This window comes from Oncorhynchus gorbuscha, linkage group LG11 (assembly GCF_021184085.1).
Source record: "Oncorhynchus gorbuscha isolate QuinsamMale2020 ecotype Even-year linkage group LG11, OgorEven_v1.0, whole genome shotgun sequence".
In the NCBI taxonomy this organism is placed as follows: Eukaryota; Metazoa; Chordata; class Actinopteri; order Salmoniformes; family Salmonidae; genus Oncorhynchus; species Oncorhynchus gorbuscha.
In genome coordinates this window covers 57,830,466-57,854,938 of record NC_060183.1, presented here as the reverse complement: position 1 = coordinate 57,854,938, position 24,473 = coordinate 57,830,466, and the positions used below count along the sequence as shown (strand labels likewise).

The 24,473-nt window shown below is 44.0% G+C and overlaps 1 protein-coding gene across 1 annotated transcript in view; it reads right to left on the bottom strand.

The window, feature by feature from the left end:
- Positions 1 to 24,473, bottom strand: part of LOC124047892 (transmembrane protein 132C-like) — a 196,031-nt gene that overhangs the window by 85,427 nt on the left and 86,131 nt on the right. Inside the window, exon 3 of the mRNA XM_046368220.1 lies at positions 16,355 to 16,498. Coding sequence (XP_046224176.1) covers positions 16,355 to 16,498 — 144 coding nt within the window. The remainder of the gene's footprint in view (positions 1 to 16,354; positions 16,499 to 24,473) is intronic.

Genomic DNA, 24,473 nt, shown 5'->3' with positions numbered 1-24,473 from the left:
ATTTTACAGGTTTATTTTGATAGGGAGTCATGATGAGACCAAGGTCTATTTTACAGGTTTATTTTGATAGGGAGTCATGATGAGACCAAGGTCTATTTTACAGGTTTATTTTGATAGGGAGTCATGATGAGACCAAGGTCTATTTTACAGGTTTATTTTGATAGGGAGTCATGATGAGACCAAGGTCTATTTTACAGGTTTATTTTGATAGGGAGTCATGATGAGACCAAGGTCTATTTTACAGGTTTATTTTGATAGGGAGTCATGATGAGACCAAGGTCTATTTCACAGATGAGCCCTGTAATTACAAAAATATACAATATCAATGCAAAATAGAAAACAAACACATTCTTCATTTATAAAAAAGGATCTCAATCAGCTGTCTGAAATTCAGAGGCACCAATTCATCCAATTTAAGAGAGTTTTGGAGATTATTCCACAACTAACTTAACCCTGGTTTACTTAACTCTGTAGAAACAAAATGCATTTCTAGAGTTAGCCATCCATGAGACTGGGTATGGTAACTCATATGTCTAAAGGTTATGAATGATGTTAGGTACAGCAAGAGTTTTTTTAAGGGATAGTTCTGAATTTATTGGAGGGGGGGATCATTACAAAAAAATTAATCACCCTCCCAACGTTGAAAAGATTTCTACATGACCCTCCCCTTGTAATGTACAAAAAATGTGCACGCCCTCCCCCTCATAAAAGTACATCTAAAAAGGGATTACAACCACAAATAATAATAACTATAGCAACCCTGTATTTATAAGATGTGGATATCGACTTGACCACTTCCGCATGGCTACGGGCCAGAAGTGTGAGGGGTGGGCGACCACCACGAACGAGCTTACTCTCCCTGCCCGTCTCATTACACTGGGATCAGAGGGGTCGGCGACCACCACGGACTAGCTCACTCTCCCTGCCCGTCTCATTACACTGGGATCAGAGGGATCGGCGACCACCACGGACGAGCTCACTCTCCCTGCCCGTCTCATTACACTGGGATCAGAGGGGTCGGCGACCACCACGGACGAGCTCACTCTCCCTGCCCGTCTCATTACACTGGGATCAGAGGGGTCGGCGACCACCACGGACGAGCTCACTCTCCCTGCCTGTCTCATTACACTGGGATCAGAGGGGTCGGCGACCACCACGGACGAGCTCACTCTCCCTGCCTGTCTCATTACACTGGCGTCATAGTCGGCTGCAGACAATCAACTAGAGGGAAAACTGACTTTCCACATTTTGATGCCATATTCATAATTATATAAAATATATGCAACAATTTTCCTCCAACAACTATCTATGCCAAATGCATTCTGATTACCGACTTCGAGCACTTCATCATGGTTTATGTTTTCAACACCACAATCAAATAGAGTATATTAATCTCGACAAACAGAAAATACATCCCTCTCTACTCAATATCGAAGGCTTGTCTTGACAATCTCGAAATGTCATTAAACGTTTGTGTTTTGTAACAGACTTCTCTTTCCATTAATCGAATGGCCGTTGTGCAGTTTATATGCTGAAATTATATTAGAGTGGAGTGGATGAACGTGCGGACTTAGACTACAGGAGACTTTTGAAGTAGCCTAATCAGATTAAAACATTGTGACTGGTTGTGTTTATGCCACACATAAAGAGTAATACATTTGAACATTTAAATGACAAATATCTTGGCTATATTGAAGAGTTCTAGGTTCTAGGTTGAGACAGGACTATGATCCAACACACATCCAGGCTGTATAAGGGCTATTTGACCAAGAAGGAGAATGATAGAGTGCTGCATTAGATCACCTGGCCTACTCAATCACCCGACCTCAACCCAATTGAGACGGTTTCAAATCAAATCAAAATGTATTTGTCACGTGCCCTGAATACAACAGGTGTAGACCTTACAGTGAAATGCTTACTTACAGGATCTAACCAAAAGTGCAAAAAAATATATTAGGTGAACAATAGGTAGGTAAAGAAATAAAACAGTACAAAGACAGGCTAGACAGTAGTGATGCTATGAAAGTAGCGAGGCTACATACAGACACGGGTTAGTCAGGCTGTGTCATGAATGTGTGTAGAGACGGACCAAGGCGCAGCGGATGTTGAGTTCCACATATTTCATATAAAGTGAAACTTAGCAAGAACAAAACAAATAAATCAATAAACTAACAACAAAACGTGACTACGTGGTACACATGCACAAAACACAAAATAATATCCCACAAACACAGTTGGGAAAAACAGGTACTTAAATGTAGCTTTCAACGATTACCAGCTGCCTCTAGTTGGGAACTAAACCAAAACACCAACATAGACATTTTAAACTAGAACACCCCCTCGTCACGCCCTGACCTACTACACCATAGAGAAACAAGGGCTCTCTATGGTCAGGGCGTGACAGTATCCCCCCTCAAAGGTGCAGACTCTGGCTGCAAAACCTGAAACCAAATGAGAGGGTTAGGGGGTGTGACTAGTGCTGGTGGCAGCTCCGGTGTGGGTCGTATCCCACCCTACCCCCAGACCCCGGATCCGCCGTGGTCTGACAACACGCTCCAGATTTTGCCATTCGGGTTCTGGCACTCTCCTCTGCTCGACCGGCCACCACTTGTGCCCCTACCCTCCAAGATCTTGGGGTTGTCTTTGGGCTTTCTGTGGCCGTGAACCCCGGCGTCGTTGCTGTCCTCAGAGAGAATAAAGTAGACGGCACGGGTCAAAATGTTGATTTATGACTTTGTGTCCATGATGATGTATACATGTCCAAATATGGGCCTCCGGCCAGGACATCCTGTTCCTGTGGTCATGTGTTAGAGGGTGTGTTATTTTATATCTATATTGCATCCTTTGAAGTTGTCATGCTGATTGATGTCTAGGGACCTGGTTGAACTGGGGGGGTTCTGTGTTTGAACTTTGGAAAGAGTATGGCCCCACACCCCCAGTTTTATTGTCCTTAAGGTTGCTATCTATGAAGCAGGAATGTGTGTGTGTGTGTGTGTGTGTGTGTGTGTGTGTGTGTGTGTGTGTGTGTGTGTGTGTGTGTGTGTGTGTGTGTGTGTGTGTGTGTGTGTGTGTGTGTGTGTGTGTGTGTGTGTGTGTGTGTGTGTGTGTGTGTGTGTGTGACCCATGTGTTTATGTGTGTGTATTGTGTGTATGTGTATGTATTGTATACGGGAGTGGCCAAGGCAGCCATAGGGTCCCCTCCTGTGTGTCCTCAAGGCCAGAGTTGTCCGCTGACACCCCTCGCCTGCTGACAGGCCTGTGAGAGGCTCTTCAGAAACTCCAACACACTGGGCCAGAACCGCCCGGTGACAAGTGTGGAGGGATAAGAGCCAGCAGGCACAGAGGAATGCAGTGCACACTGTGTGCCAGACCCTACTTTGTGTGTGTGTGTGTGTGTGTGTGTGTGTGTGTGTGTGTGTGTGTGTGTGTGTGTGTGTGTGTGTGTGTGTGTGTGTGTGTGTGTGTGTGTGTGTGTGTGTGTGTGTGTGTGTGTGTGTGTGTGTGTGTGTGTGTGTGTGTAACAAGGTCCCTTGGCATTGTGTCCATTTCAAGCTTTAAACCGCCATCTAAATAAAGTTTCTCAGCCTAACACACTGTTGAGTTCCCTATTTAGTTATCTTTATATGTACATGCACAGAGCTTCCAGATGGCTCCAGCCTATGTATGTTCGGTGCATGTACACCGGGGAGATTAGAACCCCCAAAGAAAATATCCTAAAGGTAATTTCATTACTACCAATTTCCAATTGAGGTAGTATGTATGTGAATGTATAGTTAACGTGACTATGCATATATGACATGAGGACTCCTTGCTGTCCCCAGTCGACCTGGCCATGCTCCTGCTCCAGTTTCAACTGTTCTGCCTTACTATTATTCAACCATGCTGGTCATTTATGAACATTTGAACATCTTGGCCACGTTCTGTTATAATCTCCACCTGGCACAGCCAGAAGAGGACTGGCCACCCCACATATGCTCTCTCTAATTCTCTCTTTCTTTCTTTCTCTCTCTCGGAGGACCTGAGCCCTAGGACCGTGCCCCAGGACTACCTGACATGATGGCTCCTTGCTGTCCCCAGTCCACCTGACTGTGCTGCTGCTCCAGTTTCAACTGTTCTGCCTTATTATTATTTGACCATGCTGGTCATTTATGAACATTTGAACATCTTGGATATTCTTTGAGATATCAGCTGATGTACGAAGGGCTATATAAATAAATTTGATTTGATTTGATTTGATTTGATGATGAACAGAGAGTAGCAGCAGCGTGAAAAGAGGGGTTGGTGGGGGAACACAATGCAAATAGTCATGGTAGCCATTTGATTACCTGTTCAGGAGTCTTGTGGCATGGGGGTAAAAACTGTTGAGAAGCCTTTTTGTCCTAGACTTGGCACTCCGGTACCGCTTGCCATGTGGTAGTAAAGAGAACAGTCTATGACTGGGGTGGCTGGTGTCATGACGTTGCCTTCTTTGCGTACAGCAAACCCCATCCCCCTCTCCCTGTCTCCTACACCCAGGCTGCTGTGGTCAGAGAGAAGTCGTAAATTCCTGGAGGAGATTATCTCCTCATGGCCACAGTATAGAGACAGAGTGAATTTTCATAGAGATCAAAGGCATTTCTTCCACCTCACCGAACTGGAAAACCGAACCACATGTATGTTCTGGAGAATGTATAAAAGATTGGTGAAGAACCCAGCTACAAACTGGTCCGTTTGGTACAATTTTGTGAAACTCATGGGAGACAATACGGCCACATTACCATAACGCTGTTTATATAATAGCCTCAGATATGAGGCTTAGATCTAATTGTTGTATAAGATGAATGAGTGAGGATGATGCTATTTGTGAAATTGTGTAATGTGATTTTGGACTGTTTAATGAAGGAAACTCCAATTCCCTTTGGAGTTTAACTAAATCAGAGGACCGCCCATGAGCCCAGTTATGGTCGGACATCCTGGGACAGGCCCTTTTCTGCATTTCCGAATATAACCCCCACCTTGAGAATTTCTCAACAGACCATGTTGCTCTTAATTATGAGAGGACAAAGGTTGCAGACCAGACTGCTGAATCTTTTAACCATTGCACGTGGTTCAACTCTTAGACTATCGATACCGACAGAATAAGAACAAGTCTTTGATGTTAATTACTAGTCTGCAGCTAGGAATTTGGTATCATTGAACACGAAGACAGACAACCACCAAAACATCTATCCATAATGACATGAATGAATGTCACTCTGGACTATCTATTCTAACCACGACAGAGAGGGCGGACAAACTCTTCAACAGAGACCCCGACCACACTGAGCGTAAATATATATATTGATTGCAATTGTTCCCGAATGAGTGAGCGTTCATGTGCAAAGGATTAGCATTTCAATTGTTATAATTATCAACTGTGTGTGGTCTTATCTCAGTCGTCCCCCACTTCCCTTTTGTACACCAAGCCGCCATATTCCCCTATCATTTCTTGTAACCATATTTACTTTGTTTGTTTGTGTGTGCACTTCTGTGATTGTTTAGTCAGTTAATAAATACATGATTTAAGACAATTGATGTATGGATGACTCATAGTGAAGACTGGGTCCATGCAGATAACCAACAATTTACGATGTTTGGAATGAGACTAACGTGAGGTAAAGAAGAATTCAATAATCAGAAGTCTATTGAGCAGATATGAAAATACCTGAAAAGTTATATTAGGAAAACTTTGTAATCTGAATATTTTCCTTGGTGCCCTGACTTCCTAGTTAATTACAGTTACATGATTAATCAGTTTAATCACGTAGTAATAATTACAGAGAGTCATTTGATAAAGATTTATCTTCAGTGTAATGATAGTAAAGACACGACACTGGGGTCTTTGACAATTTTTAGGGCCTTCCTCTGACACCGCCTGGTTTAGAGGTCCTGGATGGCAGGCAGCTTAGCCACAGTGATGTACTGGGCAGTACGCACCACCCTCTGTAGTGCCTTGCGGTCAGAGGCCAAGCAATTGCCGTACCAGGCAGTGATGCAACCAGTCAGGATTCTCTCGATGTTGCTGTAGAGTCTTTTGAGGATCTCATGACCCATGCCAAATCTTTTTAGTTTCCTGAGGGAGAATATGCTTTGTCGTGCCCTCTTCACGACTGCCTTGGTGTGTTTCGGATGAGTGGGACCGCAGAGTGAAGGAAAAGTGCTCAGCATATGTGCGAACTAATTCAAGACTGTTGGAAAAGCATTCGAGGTGAAGCTGGTAGAGAGAATGCCAAGAGTGTGCAAAGATGTATCAAGGCAAAGAGTGGCTACTTTGAAAAATCTAAAATATATTTTGAGATGTTTAACACTTTTTTGGTTACTACAGGATTCCATATGTGTTATTTCATAGCTTTGACGTCTTCACTATTATTCTACAACGTAAAAAAAATAGTTTGACTGGGACTGTACATACAGTTGAAGTCGGAAGTTCAAATACACCTTAGCCAAACACATTTAAAGAAATGTTTTCACAATTCCTGACATTAAGTCCTAGTAAAAGTTTATTTTACAAATGTGAAATGTTTTTATTTCTTTCATCACATCCCAGTGGGTCAGAATATTGCATACACGCAATTAGTATTTGGTAGCAGTGGCTTCTTCCTTGCTGAGTGGCCTTTCAGGTTATGTCGATATAGGACTCGTTTTACTATGGATATGATACATTTGTACCCGTTTCCTCCAGCATCTTCACAAGGTCCTTTGCTGTTGTTCTGGGATTGATTTGCACTTTTCGCACCATAGTACGTTCACCTCTAGGAGACAGAACGCGTCTCCTTCCTCAGCGGTATGACGACTGCATGATCCCATGGTGTTTATACTTGCGTACTATTTTTTGTACAGATGAACGTGGTACCTTCAGGCGTTTGGAAATTGTTCATCCAAGGATGAACCAGACTTGTGGAGGTCTACAATTATTTTTCTGAGGTCTTGGCTGATTTCTTTTGATTTTCTAATGATGTCAAGTAAAGAGGAACTGAGTTTGAAGGTAGGCCTTGAAATACATCCACAGATACACCTCCAATTGTCTCAAATTATGTCAATTAGCCTTTCAGAAGATTAGTGTATGTAAACTTCTGACCCACTGGAATTGTGATACAGTGAATTATAAGTGAATTAATCTGTCTGTAAACAATTGTTGGAAAAATGACTTGTGTCATGCACAAAGTAGAAGTCCTAAACGACTTGCCAAAACTATAGTTTGTCAACAAGAAATGTGTTCCGAGTTCAACTGTATATAGCTGCATCACCAATAGATTTGAGCCTTTTGGTATTGTAGCGAACGGCGTGAAAGACAAATCCTATGCATTGTGCCAATAGGGATAACCCACTTGCTGGGAATTGTAATGTGGCTCATATGGCAAGGTTTGCTACACTGTCCCCTTTGTACTTGATGACACGTCCCTGTGCTTCAACTACTCAGCCCCCTAGCACGTCCGAGTCATGCGTTCCGATTACTGTACAACGCCTCTCCCCTATTTGACCTTAATAGTTTGTGTGCATGTCTTGAAATGTAGCTATGTGCGCCTTTTGTAAAACAAAATATTAAAAAGTATATATTTATTTATGTAGTTCTGTCCTTGAGATGTTGTTTATTCATGTTCTGTGTTATGTAATGTTTAATGTTTTGTATGGACCCCAAAAGAGTAGCTGCTGCTTTTGCAACAGCTAATGGGGATCCTAATAATATACCAATACCAATTCCACTTGTGACACCAAATTAGCAAATAGCAAGACAAGGATGTGAAACCGGGTAACTGGCGTGAAAGGAAAACACCCTTTGCATCTTGCCATTAGGTTAAACCGACTTGGTAATAATAGCATTATTACATTTTAGTCATTTAGCAGACGCTCTTATCCAGAGCAACTTACATGAGCAATTAGGGTTAAGTGCCTTGCTCAAAGGCACATCAACAGATATTTCCCCTAGTCGGCATGGGGATTCAAACCATTGACCTTTCAGTTACTGGCCTCCAGACTTTCTGCCGCTCTCATCGTGGCTCATATAGCGAGAAATGTGACAGTATAATGGTTTTGGAATGACAGTCACACTGACCAGTGTTTGAGTCCCGGTCAGGGAATCAAACCCTAATCCACTATATACATTTGAAGTCTGTAGTTTACATACATTTACGTTGGAGTCATTTCAAAAGTATCTATATCCACAGTAAAACAAGTCCTATTTCGACATAACCTGAAAGGCCGCTCAGTAAGGAAGAAGCCATTGCTCCAAAACCACCATAAAAAAGCCAGACTATAGTTTCCAACTGCAAATGGAGACAAAGATCGTACTTTTTGGAGAAATGTCCTCTGGTCTGATGAAACAAAAATAAAACGATTTGGCCAAAATGACCACCGTTATGTTTGGAGGAAAAAGGGGGAGGCTTGCAAGCCAAAGAATACCATCCCAACCATGAAGCACTGGCTGGCAGCATCATGTTGTGGGGGTGCTTTGTTGCAGGAGGGACAGGTGAACTTCACAAAATAGATGGCATCAAATTATGTAGAAATATTGAAGCAAAATCTCAAGACACCAGTCAGTTAAACCTTGGTCACAAATGGGTCTTCCAAATGGACAATGACCCCAAGCATACGTCCAAAGTTGTGGCAACAAAGTCAAGGTATTGGAGTGGCCATCACAAAGCCCTGATCTCAATTCTATAGAACATTTGTGGGCAGAACTGATAAAGCTTGTGTGAGCAAGGAGGCCTACAAACCTGATTCAGTTACACCAGCTCTGTCAGGAGGAATGGGCCAATATTCACCCAACTTATTGTGGGAAGCTTGTGGAAGGCTACCTGAAACATTTGACCCAAGTTAAACAATTTAAAGGCAATGGTACCAAATACTAATTGAGTGTATGTAAACTTCTGACCCACTGGGAATGTGATGAAATAAATAAAAGCTGAAATAAATCACTCTATTGTTCTGACATTTCACATTCTTAAAATAAGTGGTGATCCTAACTGACCTAAGACAGGGAATGTTTACTAAGATTTAATGTCAGGAATTGGGAATAACTGAGTTTAAATGTATTTGGCTAAGGTGTATGTAAACTTCCAACTTCAACTGTAGGTGTCAAGTGTTGGAGAGCGCCATTGAAAGCATGTCTGTCACGCCTTGGTCATAGTGTTTTGTGTTTTCATTATATATTTGGTCAGGCCAGGGTGTGACATGGGTTTATATGTTGTGTTTCGTATTGGGGTTTTGTAGGCATTGGGATTGCGGCTGAGAGGGGTGTAGCTTAGGTTGGCTGCCTGAGGCGGTTCTCAATCAGAGTCAGGTGATTCTCGTTGTCTCTGATTGGGAACCATATTTAGGTAGCCAGGGTTTCACTGTGTATTTCGTGGGTAATTGTTCCTGTCTCCGTGTTAGTGTTCACCAGACAGGCTGTATAGGTTCTCACGTTTCGTTTTGTTGTTTTGTATATTTATTAAGTTATTTCATGTATCGCTCTTCTACATTAAAGACATGAGTAACCACCACGGTGCATTTCGGTCCGACTCTCTTTCGACAAACGAACGCCGTTACAGAATCACCCACCACACACGGACCGAGTGGCGTGGTAACAGGCATCGACAGCAGGAGCAGCCAAAGGAGGATGAATTGTTCGGAGAAGGACCCTGGGATCAGCCGGGAGAATATCGCCGCCCTAAAGAAGAACTGGAGGCGGCAAGAGCTGAGAGACGCTGGTATGAGGAGAAACAACAGGGGCAGCAGGAGCTACAATATCGGGACTAAACGACGTGGGAAGAAATAGACAGGTGGGCGGTCGACCCAGAGAAGGTGCCGGAGCCCGCCTGGGATTCGCTGGAGCAGTGCGAAGAGGGTTATAGGAGAATGGAGTTGGAGAGGCAATCACGACGGCGCAGAGGAAAGCCCGTGAGTCAGCCCCAAAAAATGTATTGGGGGGGGCTCAGAGGGAGAGTGGCAGAGTCAGGAGACAGACCTGAGCCTACTCTCCTTGTTAATCGTGAGGAGCCAAGGAGGAGACCAGAACCAGAGCCGGTGTTAGAGGTGAGCGAAGCAGAGACTGTGGAGGAGTTAATGGGGAAAGTGGAGTGGAGAGTAATGAGGGAGTTGCTAGCTTGGTGCTTTAGGTACAAGATTCGTCCGACCTGGGTCAGCGCTCCATACTCGTCCTGAGGTGCGTGTTAGTCGGCTGGTGAAAAATGTGCCAGCCTCACGCACTAGGCCTCCTGTGTACCTACCTAGCCTTGCACGTCCTGTGCCAGTCCTGCTCTCAGGCTCTCCAGTACACCTTCACGGTCCAGTCCATCCTGTGCCACCTTCACATACCAGTCCTCCGCTGGCAGCTCCCCGCACTAGGCTTCCTGTGCGCGTCCTCGGCCCAGTACCACCAGTGCCAGCACCACGCATCAGGCCTACAGTGCGCCTCGCCTCTCCTGCGCTACCGGAGTCTCCCACCTGTTCAGCGCTTCTAGAGCCTTCCTCCTCTACAGCGCTGCCGGAGCCTCCTGCCTGTTCAGAGCAGCCTGAGCTGTCAGTCTGCATGAAGCAGCCAGAGCTGTCAGTCTGCAAGGAGCTGTCAGTCTGCAAGGAGCTGCCAGTCTGCAAGGAGCTGCCAGTCGTCTGCAAGGAGCTGCCAGTCTGCAAGGAGCTGCCAGCCTGCAAGGTGCTGCCAGAGCTGTCAGTCTGCATGATGCAGCCAGAGCTGCCAGTCTGCATGGAGCAGCCAGAGCTGTCCGTCTGCATGGAGCAGCCTGAGCTGTCAGTCTGCATGGAGCAGCCTGAGCTGTCAGTCTGCATGGAGCAGCCAGAGCTGCCAGTCTGCATAGAGTAGCTAGATCCGCCAGTCAGCCATGATCTTCTAGATCTGCCAGTCAACCAGAATCTTCCAGATCTGCCAGCCAGCCAGGATCTTCCAGATCCTGCCTGAGCTTCAGCCAGTACTGGGCTTCCCCTCAGTCCCGGGCTTCCCCTCAGTCCTGGGCTGCATCTCAGTCCTGGGCTGCCCCTCAGTCCCGGGCTGCCCCTCAGTCCCGGGCTGCCCCTCAGTCCCGGGCTGCCCCAGTCCCGGTGCCCCTCAGTCCCGGCTGCCCCTCAGTCCCTGCCCCTCAGTCCCGGGCTGCCCCTCAGTCCTGCCCTCAGTCCCGGCTGCCCTCAGTCCCGGGCTGCCCCTCAGTCCCGGGCTGCCCCTCAGTCCTGCCCCTCAGTCCCGGGCTGCCCCTCAGTCCCGAGCTGCCCCTCAGTCCCGAGCTGCCCCTCAGTCACGAGCTGCCCCTCAGTCACGAGCTGCCCCTCAGTCACGAGCTGCCCCTCAGTCACGAGCTGCCCCTCAGTCACGAGCTGCCCCTCAGTCACGAGCTGCCCCTCAGTCACGAGCTGCCCCTCAGTCACGAGCTGCCCCTCAGTTCAGTGGGGTTCTGGGTGAGGACTATTAGACCATGGTCGGCGGCGAGGGTGGATTATCCCAGGACGCGAAGATGAGGAACTATGACATTAATGGAGTGGGGTCCACGTCCCGAGCCGGCACCGCCACCATGGACAGACGCCCACCCGGACCCTCCCTATGGTTGTGAGGTGTGTCCGGGAGTCCGCACCTTAGTGGGGGGGGGGTTCTGTCACGCCTTGGTCATAGTGTTTTGTGTTTTCGTTATATATTTGGTCAGGCCAGGGTGTGACATGGGTTTATATGTTGTGTTTCGTATTGGGGTTTTGTAGGCATTGGGATTGCGGCTGAGTAGGGGTGTAGCTTAGGTTGGCTGCCTGAGGCGGTTCTCAATCAGAGTCAGGTGATTCTCGTTGTCTCTGATTGGGAACCATATTTAGGTAGCCGGGGTTTCACTGTGTATTTCGTGGGTGATTGGTCCTGTCTCCGTGTTAGTGTTCACCAGACAGGCTGTATAGGTTTTCACGTTTCGTTTCGTTGTTTTGTATATTTATTAAGTTATTTCATGTATCGCTCTTCTACATTAAAGACATGAGTAACCACCACGCTGCATTTCGGTCCGACTCTCTTTCGACAAACGAACTCCGTTACAATGTCCCAGCTGAGTTTCAGTCACATTACATTTGTGTTAGTTTTTCTGTCAGGTTTCTGTACTACTCATGTGATGGCGGAGTATGCAAAACAAATGTGCACCCGATTGATACAAATCATCATGAGCGTTCTGACTGGTAGGCCTAATTTGGAAGGTTTTTGTGGGAAACCTTTAAATGACGGTTTCAGCACGCATAACTGATTTTATAGAGCCAATAGGCTACATATCTTGCCTTTAGAAGTGTTAACTTCAGGCTACTAGCATCTATTGAGTCGCAGTGTCCCATACATTAAATGTCCAAATCAATTTAAAGTATATACAAAATGAGTTTTGAAACGACACAATTCTAAAGGAAGGCTACAGCTACACTCTTTCCTTTTACTGTTTGTGATTCATACATTATTATTGCGATGTACATGATTCGATTCACTGCGATTTAACCGAACACCAACTACTACAATAGCAAAACACATCATTCAGTTCATTAAAAATATTAGTTTCATATGAATTAAATGAATCACAATTTTAAAAACATTTTTTTTACTATTTTGAGAAATCTGATGAGGTGCACCCATTATATAGAAATACAATTTTTATGGCCTCAACAAGATCAATGGGGAGCTTTTTCAGCTGCGTGTCTTGACTCTTTCATGCGCAATGGAGCACCTATCTTCTCTGCTGCCTATCAGCTATTCCTCCATGCTCTTGTAACGGAAGTCATCGTCTGAAGAAGAGGAATTGGACCAAAGTGCAGCATGCTAAGTGTTTATGCTTTTTATTGAAACTGAACACTATAACAAAATAACAAAGAGAATAAACAAAACCGAAACAGTCCTGTCAGGTGCAGAAAACACTAAACAGAAAATAACTACCCACAAAGCATAGGTGGGAAAAAGCTACCTAAGTATGGTTGCCAATCAGAGACAACGATAGTCAGCTGTCCCTGATTGAGAACCATACCCGGCCAACCTAGAAATAACAAAACTAGAAAAAGGAACGTAGAATGCCCACCCAAATCACACCCTGACCAAACCAAAATAGAGACATAAAAAGACATAAAAAGCTCTCTAAAGTCAGGGCGTGACAGTTCTTGTGGATTTATATAGAAAGTTGTTGCAGATTTGAATGATTTAATGTGTGGTATGATTGCGAGTTAACCTATTGCAGATATGGACAAATGATCCACCTATCACTATTGTCATTACGGATAGAAGGCAGGATAAAGTTGACTGTATCCCAAAACACTTTGATAGGGGAGGCGCATGCAAGAAGATGAGGAAATTTGGCTATATGGAAGAAATTATATAGTAAAACCTGCAAAATAGGGAATTTAAACCACTGAAAAAAAGATAGACATCCCTCCCCTCTTTTGGACTAGTCACCCCGCCCCAGTAAATTTCAAACTGTCCCTAAAAGAGCTTTATAAACAAAAAGAAAGCAATCGATCTATGAGACTTCAAAGAGGGCCAACATACTTTCTGATACAGAAAGCAGTGATGTGGACTGAACCTGTCGCCCGTAATAAAGCGTAGTGCGCTGTGATAAATGTCACCGCTGATTATGTTAGAGGCTTATGGACACAATGTGACCTTTCTGTGTCTTTATATACTCTGAGAGGCAGGGTCATGTGACACACGCACACTTATTACTACATTACTGTGTAATGTGTATACACATTGCTGTGTGTTTGGTTTCAGGTTGGCTGTAATAAACAATAATATCCTCTTGGTGAACTTTGGAAAACCTAATAGCTTTACAAAGTCTAAGAGAGATATGCTTCAGGTCTAAACATTTCTTTACCCATTCGACTGTAACTTAAGAGTAATTGGCAGCGCCCAAACTGAATCACTTATGTTGCTCGACACGAAATGTAACTATGAAAACACAGTAAACACAACAAATATATATCTTCTTTAGACATCTCCCTGTACGACCTGAATTTCAAGTTAGAGAGGGAAAAAGCAATCTAATAACAGTACAGTACTTGTATAGAATTTGTAAAGAGGTCCACAAGCAAGGAGTCAAAATTGGTCTGTTAATGTTTCCTCTCCTCGAGCACAAGAAAGCCTCACCACCATGAATTCTTGACATCTCCGTCCGTAACGCTTCTCCAACTCCCTCGCTACTTTCAGGTTGATGTTTACCAGCTGAAAATTCCAAATTGGCTATATCGTAGAAATTCATGAAAATATCTTTATTTAAGGCTAGGGTTAGTCATTAGGGTTTGCTGTGTGGTTAAGGTTAGGGTTAAAGCTGCCATGTGTAACTTTTTGGGTGACCGATCTAAATCACATAGAAATATGAGTAATAGATCTGTCATTTTCATTGAAAGGAAGTCTAAGAAGCGGTGGATCTGTTCTATGTGCTATTTCTATGCTTCCTGTTTAAATGTTTTTGTGTCTTCAACTTTCGGTCTTGCACACCAGCTTCAAACAGCTGAAAATACAATATTTTTGGTTATTGAAAATATATTTCACAGTGGTTTTATTTATACATAAACTGAAATTAGGCAAACTATTATAATTTTAGCAACCAGGAAATGGTGGAGGGATTTATGCATATTGTGCCTTTAAGGGTTGGGCTTAACATCATATTTCATGACTTTGTGTCTCTACCAGCTAGTGACCACTCTGCAGAGGTGCCTCCAGTACATGAGTCATCCCAATAAATGCCAGCCTGCTCACTACTTCCTTATCTCTAAACTGACACGTCATCGCTGAGGAAGTTTCTCACACAGATTTCTATAATTAATGTTTGATATAAAAAAAATCACAAATAAACTCCACTTAATTAACATTGGAAAGTGTTGCCGTTGTTTTTAGCCACTAACTGGGGACTGACTCATACGGACTCATATTAATACGTATTCATGAGATGAATGTAAGTTATGTAAATGCCACCAGGGGGTAGACCATAGGGACAGAGAGTATGCTAAGGAGCAGTGAATGTGGCTGTCAATCATCACAGCACTAGGCTGACCAGTAATCCCACACCACTGCAGGGGAGAGGGCTGGTAATATGAGACACATAAGGGACAGTTCGAAATTTGGTCATACTCTAGGTGTCAAAAATTTTTACCCCCCTCTTCAACATTTAAAATATTTCCACATGACCCTCCCCTTGCACTGTAAAATAAATTGCACAACCTCCCCCCTGATGATTACCAACACAAATAACAATAACTGTAGTAAACTTTGTTTATAAACAGGATACTGAGTATGCGCGCAGTTAAGTGTAGTGCATAAAGGAAGTACCAAAGCACCTTAATAGAGGAGGTGCATGCAACCAGATTAGGATATTTGGCTATATGGAAGACATTATATAGTAAAACCTGTAAAATGGGGAAAAGCTATGTGCCCAATAAAAAAAAATCACACAACCCTCCCCAAAGCAAAACAAATTAGTTAGACAACCTTCCCCACTGTATAAATTGAAACAGAGTTCAATGGGAGACAAGTGCACTAAAGTTTAGCTCAGAATTTCAGTTGCTCAGTAGTGAAATTGTTATTATTAATGAGTTGTCTCTTTGGGAGGGGGTTGTTCGGGGTTGTTATTATTAATGAGTTGTCTCTTTGGGAGGGGTTGTTCAAACAACATTATTGTTATTATTAATGAGTTGTCTCTTTGGGAGGGGGTTGTTCGGGGTTCTAACAACATTATTGTTATTATTAATGAGTTGTCTCTTTGGGAGGGGTTGTTGTTCTAACAACATTATTGTTCTAACAACATTATTGTTATTATTAATGAGTTGTCTCTTTGGGAGGGGTTGTTCGGGGTTGTTATTATTAATGAGTTGTCTCTTTGGGAGGGGGTTGTTCTTCTAACAACATTATTGTTATTATTAATGAGTTGTCTCTTTGGGAGGGGTTGTTCGGGGTTCTAACAACATTATTGTTATTATTAATGAGTTGTCTCTTTGGGAGGGGGTTGTTCGGGGTTCAAACAACATTATTGTTATTATTAATGAGTTGTCTCTTTGGGAGGGGGTTGTTCGGGGTTCAAACAACATTATTGTTATTATTAATGAGTTGTCTCTTTGGGAGGGGGTTGTTCGGGGTTCTAACAACATTATTGTTATTATTAATGAGTTGTCTCTTTGGGAGGGGGTTGTTCGGGGTTCTAACAACATTATTGTTATTCATGAACATCGTTGAACTGAGTCTGCTGAGTAAGCAGCACACCATGACAGTTGCTTTAGCCCATAATACATCATTAGGGCCCATTTCCCAGACCACATGGCCTGACCAGGAAAACTCCTGGCCCTACCCATAATCCATCAAATCTGCTATTACAGTGTGTTGAATCGTAATCAACAAGAACCAGGTGCCACTGACCTCTGACCGAAGGTGTTCTCCTTGCGGTGACAGTGAAGGGTGATGACCCTGTGTCCCTCGCTCCTCACATCCTGACTCACTGTCCACAGGACTGGGTCACTGGCCCTCGCCCCCAGGAATGCCACGCCATCCTTCGACTTCACTCTGGAGGAGAGAGAGGGAAGATGTCAGACAACAACATTAAATGGGACTGATTACTATGTCTGCATCCTAAATGGTCCTGGTCAAAAGTAGTGCACTATATAGGAAAAAGGGTGCCATGGCTTCAATGTGATGTCACTGGTCTAGCATACTTGGCTGTGTGTATGCACTGTGTTGTACATACAGTAGATTGATTCAGGTCCATTCTGATCCAGATCCAGAATACATACAATGTATATTGAACAGACGTTTCCGCAGTCTTCCATATAGAAAGTTCGCAGTTCACCATGGGAGAGTTGGCTATAAAAAAAAAATGAAAAACAAGCCTCACAGCCTGCTGTTTTCTTGTCTAGGATGAAATTCATGTGATTTGCAGCCTACACATTCTGGCATAAAGACAACAGATGGCTTGTTGGCTGTTTAAAACAATAAGGATGTTGGATTGACTTTGAATTAACCTTCGAAGAACACATTGTGGATCTATAATTAGGAGGTTCACAACAAGCCAGGAACACTACTTACATCCAAGACAGGTTATAAAACCTACAACGGGAAGTTAACAGCCTGTGTCCATGCTGACTCACTCTACAGCTGGAAACAGGTGATGCAGTCTTCTATTTTATTTCATCCACGCCTGTGGTTTAAAAGAGTATTCAGACAAGAGCTGTACACTCTAATTTGATCTATGCCATTATTCATGGTTACAGCTAGCTGGAGAGAAGCCAGTAACTCTCTAACCTGCTCCTATTTTCCATTCTAACACATGCTAATCTCCATTCTCTGCCTTGTCATAGGATATTGCACTGATGTGCCTAAGTGGCTGTCCCTACCTTTTTCTATCATGAGGAATTGCACTGCTTCAAGCCTGTGACACTAAAGAATCAGTCTTTGAAGAAAACATTTCAAAATAGGAAGGATAGATACAGTAGGAAGAAAGTCAGGCAACAGAAAAAAGAACAGTGAAAAATCACTGTTGACTGGGAAGAAACATGGTAGATGGGAGAATCACCCCCCCCCCCCACACACACACAATTTTTTGTTGTTGTTCATTGTCCGTGTTGCACTACTGAAAATGGGGAAGGACTTCTAACGCGCTGAGGAAGTTGTGACATTACGGCAGATGAATACGTGACAAACTGTGCTCGGGCCAAGGGGAGAGCTGCGGCACACATCTCCCAACTCAGCCCCGCTTCTCCTTTGATCTTATCAGGGAGCTGCAGCTAGCAGTAATAACTGACCTGTGTTCAGCATGGAGCTCCTGACCAGCCCAGATAAAGGCCAACTAGAGCCAACACTGCTGCCTATGTTGCTGAGGAGGTGACTGATGGCTCCCAGCGCTCTGCATCCCAAATGGCAGCCTATTCCATACATCCCTAAAACTCAACTCTGGACCTCGAAACTAGTTCCACTGCACTTTTACATTGTTTCGCTCTCGTCAGGAACTCATTTAGACCTGGGTGGATGCAATTCATTATCAGGTAGGAATGAAAACCAGCAGACTCCGGACCTCATAATATAAGACTTGAATACTCCCTGCCCTACATTTGGTCAAAAGTAGTAGACTAAATATGGAATAGGATGCCATTTAAGAAGCATCCTGTGTGGATATTCATACTGTAATGACTCCATGCTGAATACAGGTGGTAACAATAAATGGTTTACATACAAACCTATAGCCCACATCTATAGTAGTATACACCTCCATAGTGTTCAGAGATTGAAAAGGCAAACGTAAGCTCTCTACCTCTCTCTCTACCTCTCTCTCTACCTCTCTCTCTACCTCTCTCTCTACCTCTCTCTCTACCTCTCTCTCTACCTCTCTCTCTACCTCTCTCTCTACCTCTCTCTCTACCTCTCTCTACCTCTCCCTCTACCTCATTATCTCCAGCACAATACCAGTGTCTACATACAGTGGAGAGAACAAGTAACCTTCAAAATCGGCAGTGTATCAAATACTTACAAAGCATGTAGAGGTCTGTCATTTTTATCATAGGTATACTTCAACTGTGAGAGACGGAATCTAAAAGAAAATCACATTGTATGATTTTTAAGTACTTAATTTGCATTTTATTGCATGACATAAGTATTTGATCACCTACCAACCAGTAAGAATACCGGCTCTCACAGACCCTTATTAACTGCACCTGTTTGAACTCATTGCCTGTATAAAAGGCACCTGTCCACACACTCAATCAAACAGACTCCAACCTCTCCACAATGGCCAAGACCAGAGAGCTGTGTAAGGACATCAGGGATAAAATTGTAGACCTGCACAAGGCTGGGATGGGCTACAGGGCAATAGTCAAGCAGCTTTGTGAGAAGGCAACAACTGTTGGCGCAATTATTCGAAAATGGAAGAAGTTCAAGATGACGGTCAATCACCCTCGGTCTGGGGCTCCATGCAAGATCTCACCTCGTGGGGCATCAATGATCATGAGGAAGGTGAGGGATCAGCCCAGAACTACATGGCAGGACCTAGTCAATGACCTGAAGAGAGCTGGGACCACAGTCTCAAAGAAAACCATTAGTAACACACTACACTGTCATGGATTAAAATCCTGCAACGCACGCAAGGTCCCCCTGCTCAAGCCAGCACATGTTCAGGCCCGTCTGAAGTTTGCCAATGACCATCTGGATGATCCAGAGGAGGAATGGGAGAAGGTCATGTGGTCTGATGAGACAAAAATAGAGCTTTGTGGTCTAAACTCCACTCGCCGTGTTTGGAGGAAGAAGAAGGATGAGTACAACCCCAAGAACATCATCCCAACCGTGAAGCATGGAGGTGGAAAACCCAATAGAAAATCTTTGGGGAGCAAGAAAATACCCTCCCCCTGGTAAGAAACTCATATATATTACAGAGAAGCATTTGTATAGGACCTTTCTTCTATCTTTTTAACCGCAGATCATAGAAACGTGCTGTTTTCACATATGTAGACACTGGTTTGGTGCTGGAGATAAGGAATATCAAGTTGAAAAGTGGCAGTATTGTCCTTTAAACATGAGCACTATGAAAGGGGCAGGGTTAGGACTGGTGAGATGCACTGCTGTGTATAAATCATTTGGGAAAGCTATGTATATCTTCTTCTACATACATGGATATAGCCTACACTACAAATTCAATACATACACATACAAACAGCACACGCATACACGCGCATGCACAGGCACAAACATACAGCTGCAGTAACCAGTACCAGCCGCGGGGTCAGATTATCCCAGCTCTCACATAATGGCTTTTAATTGGTGGAAAATACTGAGCTGGGGTATATAGAGTATGAGTTCACAATCATCTACAAAAAAGGACAATATGAATTGGAGAAAATATCCCTTAAATCTGTCAGACCAGTCTTTTCAGGTGACAATTACACCATGTTTCATTATACTGAAACATTATATTACCATCATAACAGTCATACAAGGTCTGGCTTCAAATAATACAGTTCTACCAAATGAATAGACACTGACACGTAAAAATACATATTTATGCCAGATTTCCAAAAGCACACTTTTGGTTCCCATGGTAATGAGTGAAGAGGAGAGCTGGCTGAGACAAAGACTTAGCAGTTGAGAGGTAAGAGGGCCAGAGAGCACGGTGCAGGTGGTGATTGGCCTAGCTGGGAGTTCAACGAGCTGTATAGGGCCATCAACAAACAAGAAAACGCTCATCCAGAGGCGGCGCTCCTAGTGGCCGGTGATTTTAATGCAGGAAAACTGAAATCTGTTTTACCTCATTTCTATTCGGCATTTCACCTGTGCAACGAGAGGGATAACAACTCTAGATTACATTTACTCCATACACAGAAACACATACAAAGCTGTCCCCCGCTCTCCATTTGGCCAATCGGACCATAACTTTATACTCCTGATTCCTGCTTACAAGCAAAAACTCAAACAGGAAGTACCAGTGACACGCTCAAGATAGAAGTGGTCCGATGAAGCAGGACTGTTTGCCTATCACAGACTGGAATATGTTCTGAGATTCATCTGGATGCAATTGAGGAGTTTACCACATCAGTCACCTGCTTCATTAATAAGACCATACGTACATATCCCAACCAGAACCCATGGATTACAGGCAACATCCGCAATGAGCTAAAGGCGGACACTAATCTGGACACTTATAATAAATCCCTCTACATCCTCCGACAAACCATCAAACATGCAAAGCGGCAATAAAGGACCAAGATCAAATCCTACTACACTGGCTCTGGCTCTCGTCAGATGTGGCAGGGCTTGCAAACTATCACGTATTACAAAGGGAAGCCCAGCTGAGAGCTGCCCATTGATGCAACCCTACCAAACAAGCTAAATGCCTTATATGCTCAACTCGAGGCAAGCAACACTGAACCATGTGTGAGAGCACCAGCTTTTCCGGACGACTGTATGATCATGCTCTCCTTTGGCGATGTGAGTAAGATTTTAAACAGGTTAACATTCAAAAGTCCACAGGGCCAGACGGATTGTGCTGACAAGTGTCTTCATTGACATGTTCAACCTCTCTCTGACCTAGTCTGTAATACCTACATGTTTCAAGCATACCACCATGCTTTGTGTGCCTAAGAACGCCAAGGTAAACTTGAATATGTGACTACCAACCGTAGCACTCACATCTGTAGCCAGAGACTGGTCATGTCTTACATCAACACCATCATCCCAAAAACCCTGGACCCAATTCATATACCACCCCAACAGATCCACAGATGATGCAATCTCTAATTGTACTCCACACTTCCCTTCCCCACCTGGAAAAAAGGACCGCTGACATGAGAATGCTGTTCATTGACTACAGCTCAGTGTTCAACACCAAAATGTTCTACAAGCTCATCACTAAGCTAAGGACCCTGGGACTGAACACCTCCCTCTGGATCCTGGACTTCCTGATGAGCCACCCTCAGGTGGATAGGGTAGGCAACAACACATCCGCCACATTGACCCTCAACACAGGGGTGTGTGCCCAGTCCCCTCCTGTGCTCCCTATTCACCCACAACCACGTGGCCATGCATGACTCCAACATCATCATTGAGATTGCCGATGACACAACTGTGGTAGGCCTGATCACTAGCGACGATGATGCAGCATTTAGGGAGGAGGTCAGAGACCTGGCAGTGTGTTACCAGGACTACAAAATGTCCTTCAACGTGGGCACGACAAAGGAGGGAAACGGAGGGCTGAACACGCCCCCATTCACATCGGTGGGGCTCAAGAGCTTCAGGTTTCCTCGTTGGCCACATCACTAAGGCCCTACCATGGTCAAAAGACACCAACACAGTCATGAAGAGGACACAATAACACCTTTTTCTCCCTCAGTAGGCTGAAAGGATTTGGCATGTGCCCAGATCCTCAAAATGTTCTACAGCTGCACCATGAAGAGAATCTTGATTGTCTACATCACCACTTGGTATGACCGCAAGGTGCTACAGAAGGTAATGCGTACAGCCCAGTACATCACTGGGACCGAACTCCCTGCCATCCAAAACCTCTATACCAGGCTGTGTCAGAGGAAGGCCCTAAAAAGACTCCAACCACCAAAGTCATAGACTGTTCTCTCTGCTACCACACAGTATTCAGTACCGGATTGCCAGTTCTGTGACCAAAAGGCACCTGAACAGCTTCTATCCCCAAGCCATAAGATTACTGAACAGTTTATCAAATGGCTACCCAGACAATTTACATAATTTCTTTATCTTAATTGTTTTGAACTGACTCCCTTGCACTGACTCTATGCGCACTCACTAGACGCTACCCACACACTCACACATACTACACTGATACTCCAACATATACACACACACTCTCTTAATTATATATATATATCCAACATATACACACACACTCTGTTAATTATATATATATATCCTGATTGCCTAGTCACTTTTACCCCTACCTACATGTACATACTGTATTACTTCAATTACCTCAATTACCTCGTACCGCTGCACATTGACTCGGTACCGGTACTCCTTGTATATCGCCTCATTATTGTTTGAATTGTGTTACGATTTCCTTTTTTATTTAGCAAATATTTGTCTTACTTTTTAACTCTGCACTGTTGGCAGTGGGCTCGTAAGTAAGCATTTCACTGTTACGTCCATGGCGCATGTACACAATAACAATTGATTTGATTTGAAGCTTGTATAAAGATTTTGGTGGTGAGGGCTGGGCAGGGCCGACGGCTTGATATAAAGGCAGTGTGGGTGGAAGAGAAGGCACGGGGGCTGTCTGCACCAGGCTAGTTTGATTGGTGAAGACAGGACCAATCTGTGGTTAGAGTGTTAGTGACTGTGAGGGCCTGGGAGGTCAGAGACAGTTGGCTGGATTTACTGGAGGGCCCCTCTATCCGTACTCCATCACACATCACAACATAGAAATTTCATGTGTCATCTAGAACATAGAGTTGAAGTCAGAAGTTTACATACACCTTAGCCAAATACATTTAAACTTAGTTTTTCACAATTCCTCACATTTAGTCCTAGTAAAAATTCCCTGTCTTAGGTCAGTTAGGATCACCACTTTATTTTAAGAATGTGAAATGTCAGAATAGTAGTAGAGAGAATTATATATTTCAGCCTTTATTTCTTTCATCACATTCCCAGAGGGTTAGAAGTTTACATGCACTCAATTAGTATTTGGTAGCATTGCCTTTAAAATGTTTAACTTGGGTCAAACTTTTCGGGTAGCCTTCTACAAGCTTCCCACAATTAGTTTGGTGAATTTTGGCCCATTCCTCCTGATAGAGCTGGTGTAACTGAGTCAGGTTTGTAGGCCTCCTTGCTCACCCACGCTTTTTCAGTTCTGCCCACACATTTTCTATAAGATTGAGGTCAGCGCTTTGTGATGGCCACTCCAATACCTTGACTTTGTTGTCCTTAAGCCATTTGGCCACAACTTTGCTATGCTTGGGGTCATTGTCCATTTGGACGACCCATTTGTGACCAAGCTTTAACTTCCTGACTGATGTCTTGAGATGTTTCTGTGTAAGTGTATGTAAACTTCTGACTTCAAATGTAGCTATATGCCATCTATGGAGTTTACTGAATGACAGGGATTCACAGGCACTGAGGGACTAGCCAGTAGACCACTCATACAACCACAGCTAATCCCTCTTGGCCACAGTGGAGTGGATGAAGTATTGTGGAGATGCCTTGAAACGAAAAAAGAAAGAAGAGAAAACGGACCTTTATAGGACTATAAACTGATCATTGCTCTGGAGAGAAGAATGGTGGCTTTGGGATTGCGGGGGCACTACACACACACGCACATGCGCGGGTGCACACACAGAGACACACACATAGTCACACACTCACACACCCTTGCCTATCTGATAGGGCTAGCATACTGGGGGAATGTGACCTGGGACACGGCTGACCTTTAGGGAAGATCAATTAAAGTGAGAACCCTAGCTCCTACTGATATCAGTCAGTACAAGGACGCCACACTTCTTACGTCACACACTATAGAAAAAAAGCAAAAGGACTGTCCGAAAGATACATTTGGAACACGGCTGTACCCCTGCCTCCAGAGATCCCCTCCTGTGGAATAACCGCAATGATCAACTCCTGAGATCTTAGCAATGGTGATTCTGATCAACCCCTGAGATCTTAGCAATGGTGATTCTTCAGCCTAACCCTCAAAAGATTCAACTCAACTTACTCCATAGAAGTGGATGATAAATTGATTCAATATTGGATACATGAAATACCACAACCAACAAGCCTCCAGGACCAACATATTCTCTTAATTTTTTTTTTTTAAACTAGATACACTTTATAAAATGTACGCAAAATTTGGAAATTGCATTACACCGGCGAACTTGGGCACACACCATAATTTCCCAGCACCTAGCAGCTGAAACCCATTACCGGCTAAACATTGTCACCGATTCTCCTTCTCCCATTTGTAGCTGGAGCAAATTCCCTCCCCTCCTTACCTACTCCACAGCCCTCTGTTCTGCAGCTCTCCACAGCACTGAATAACCTC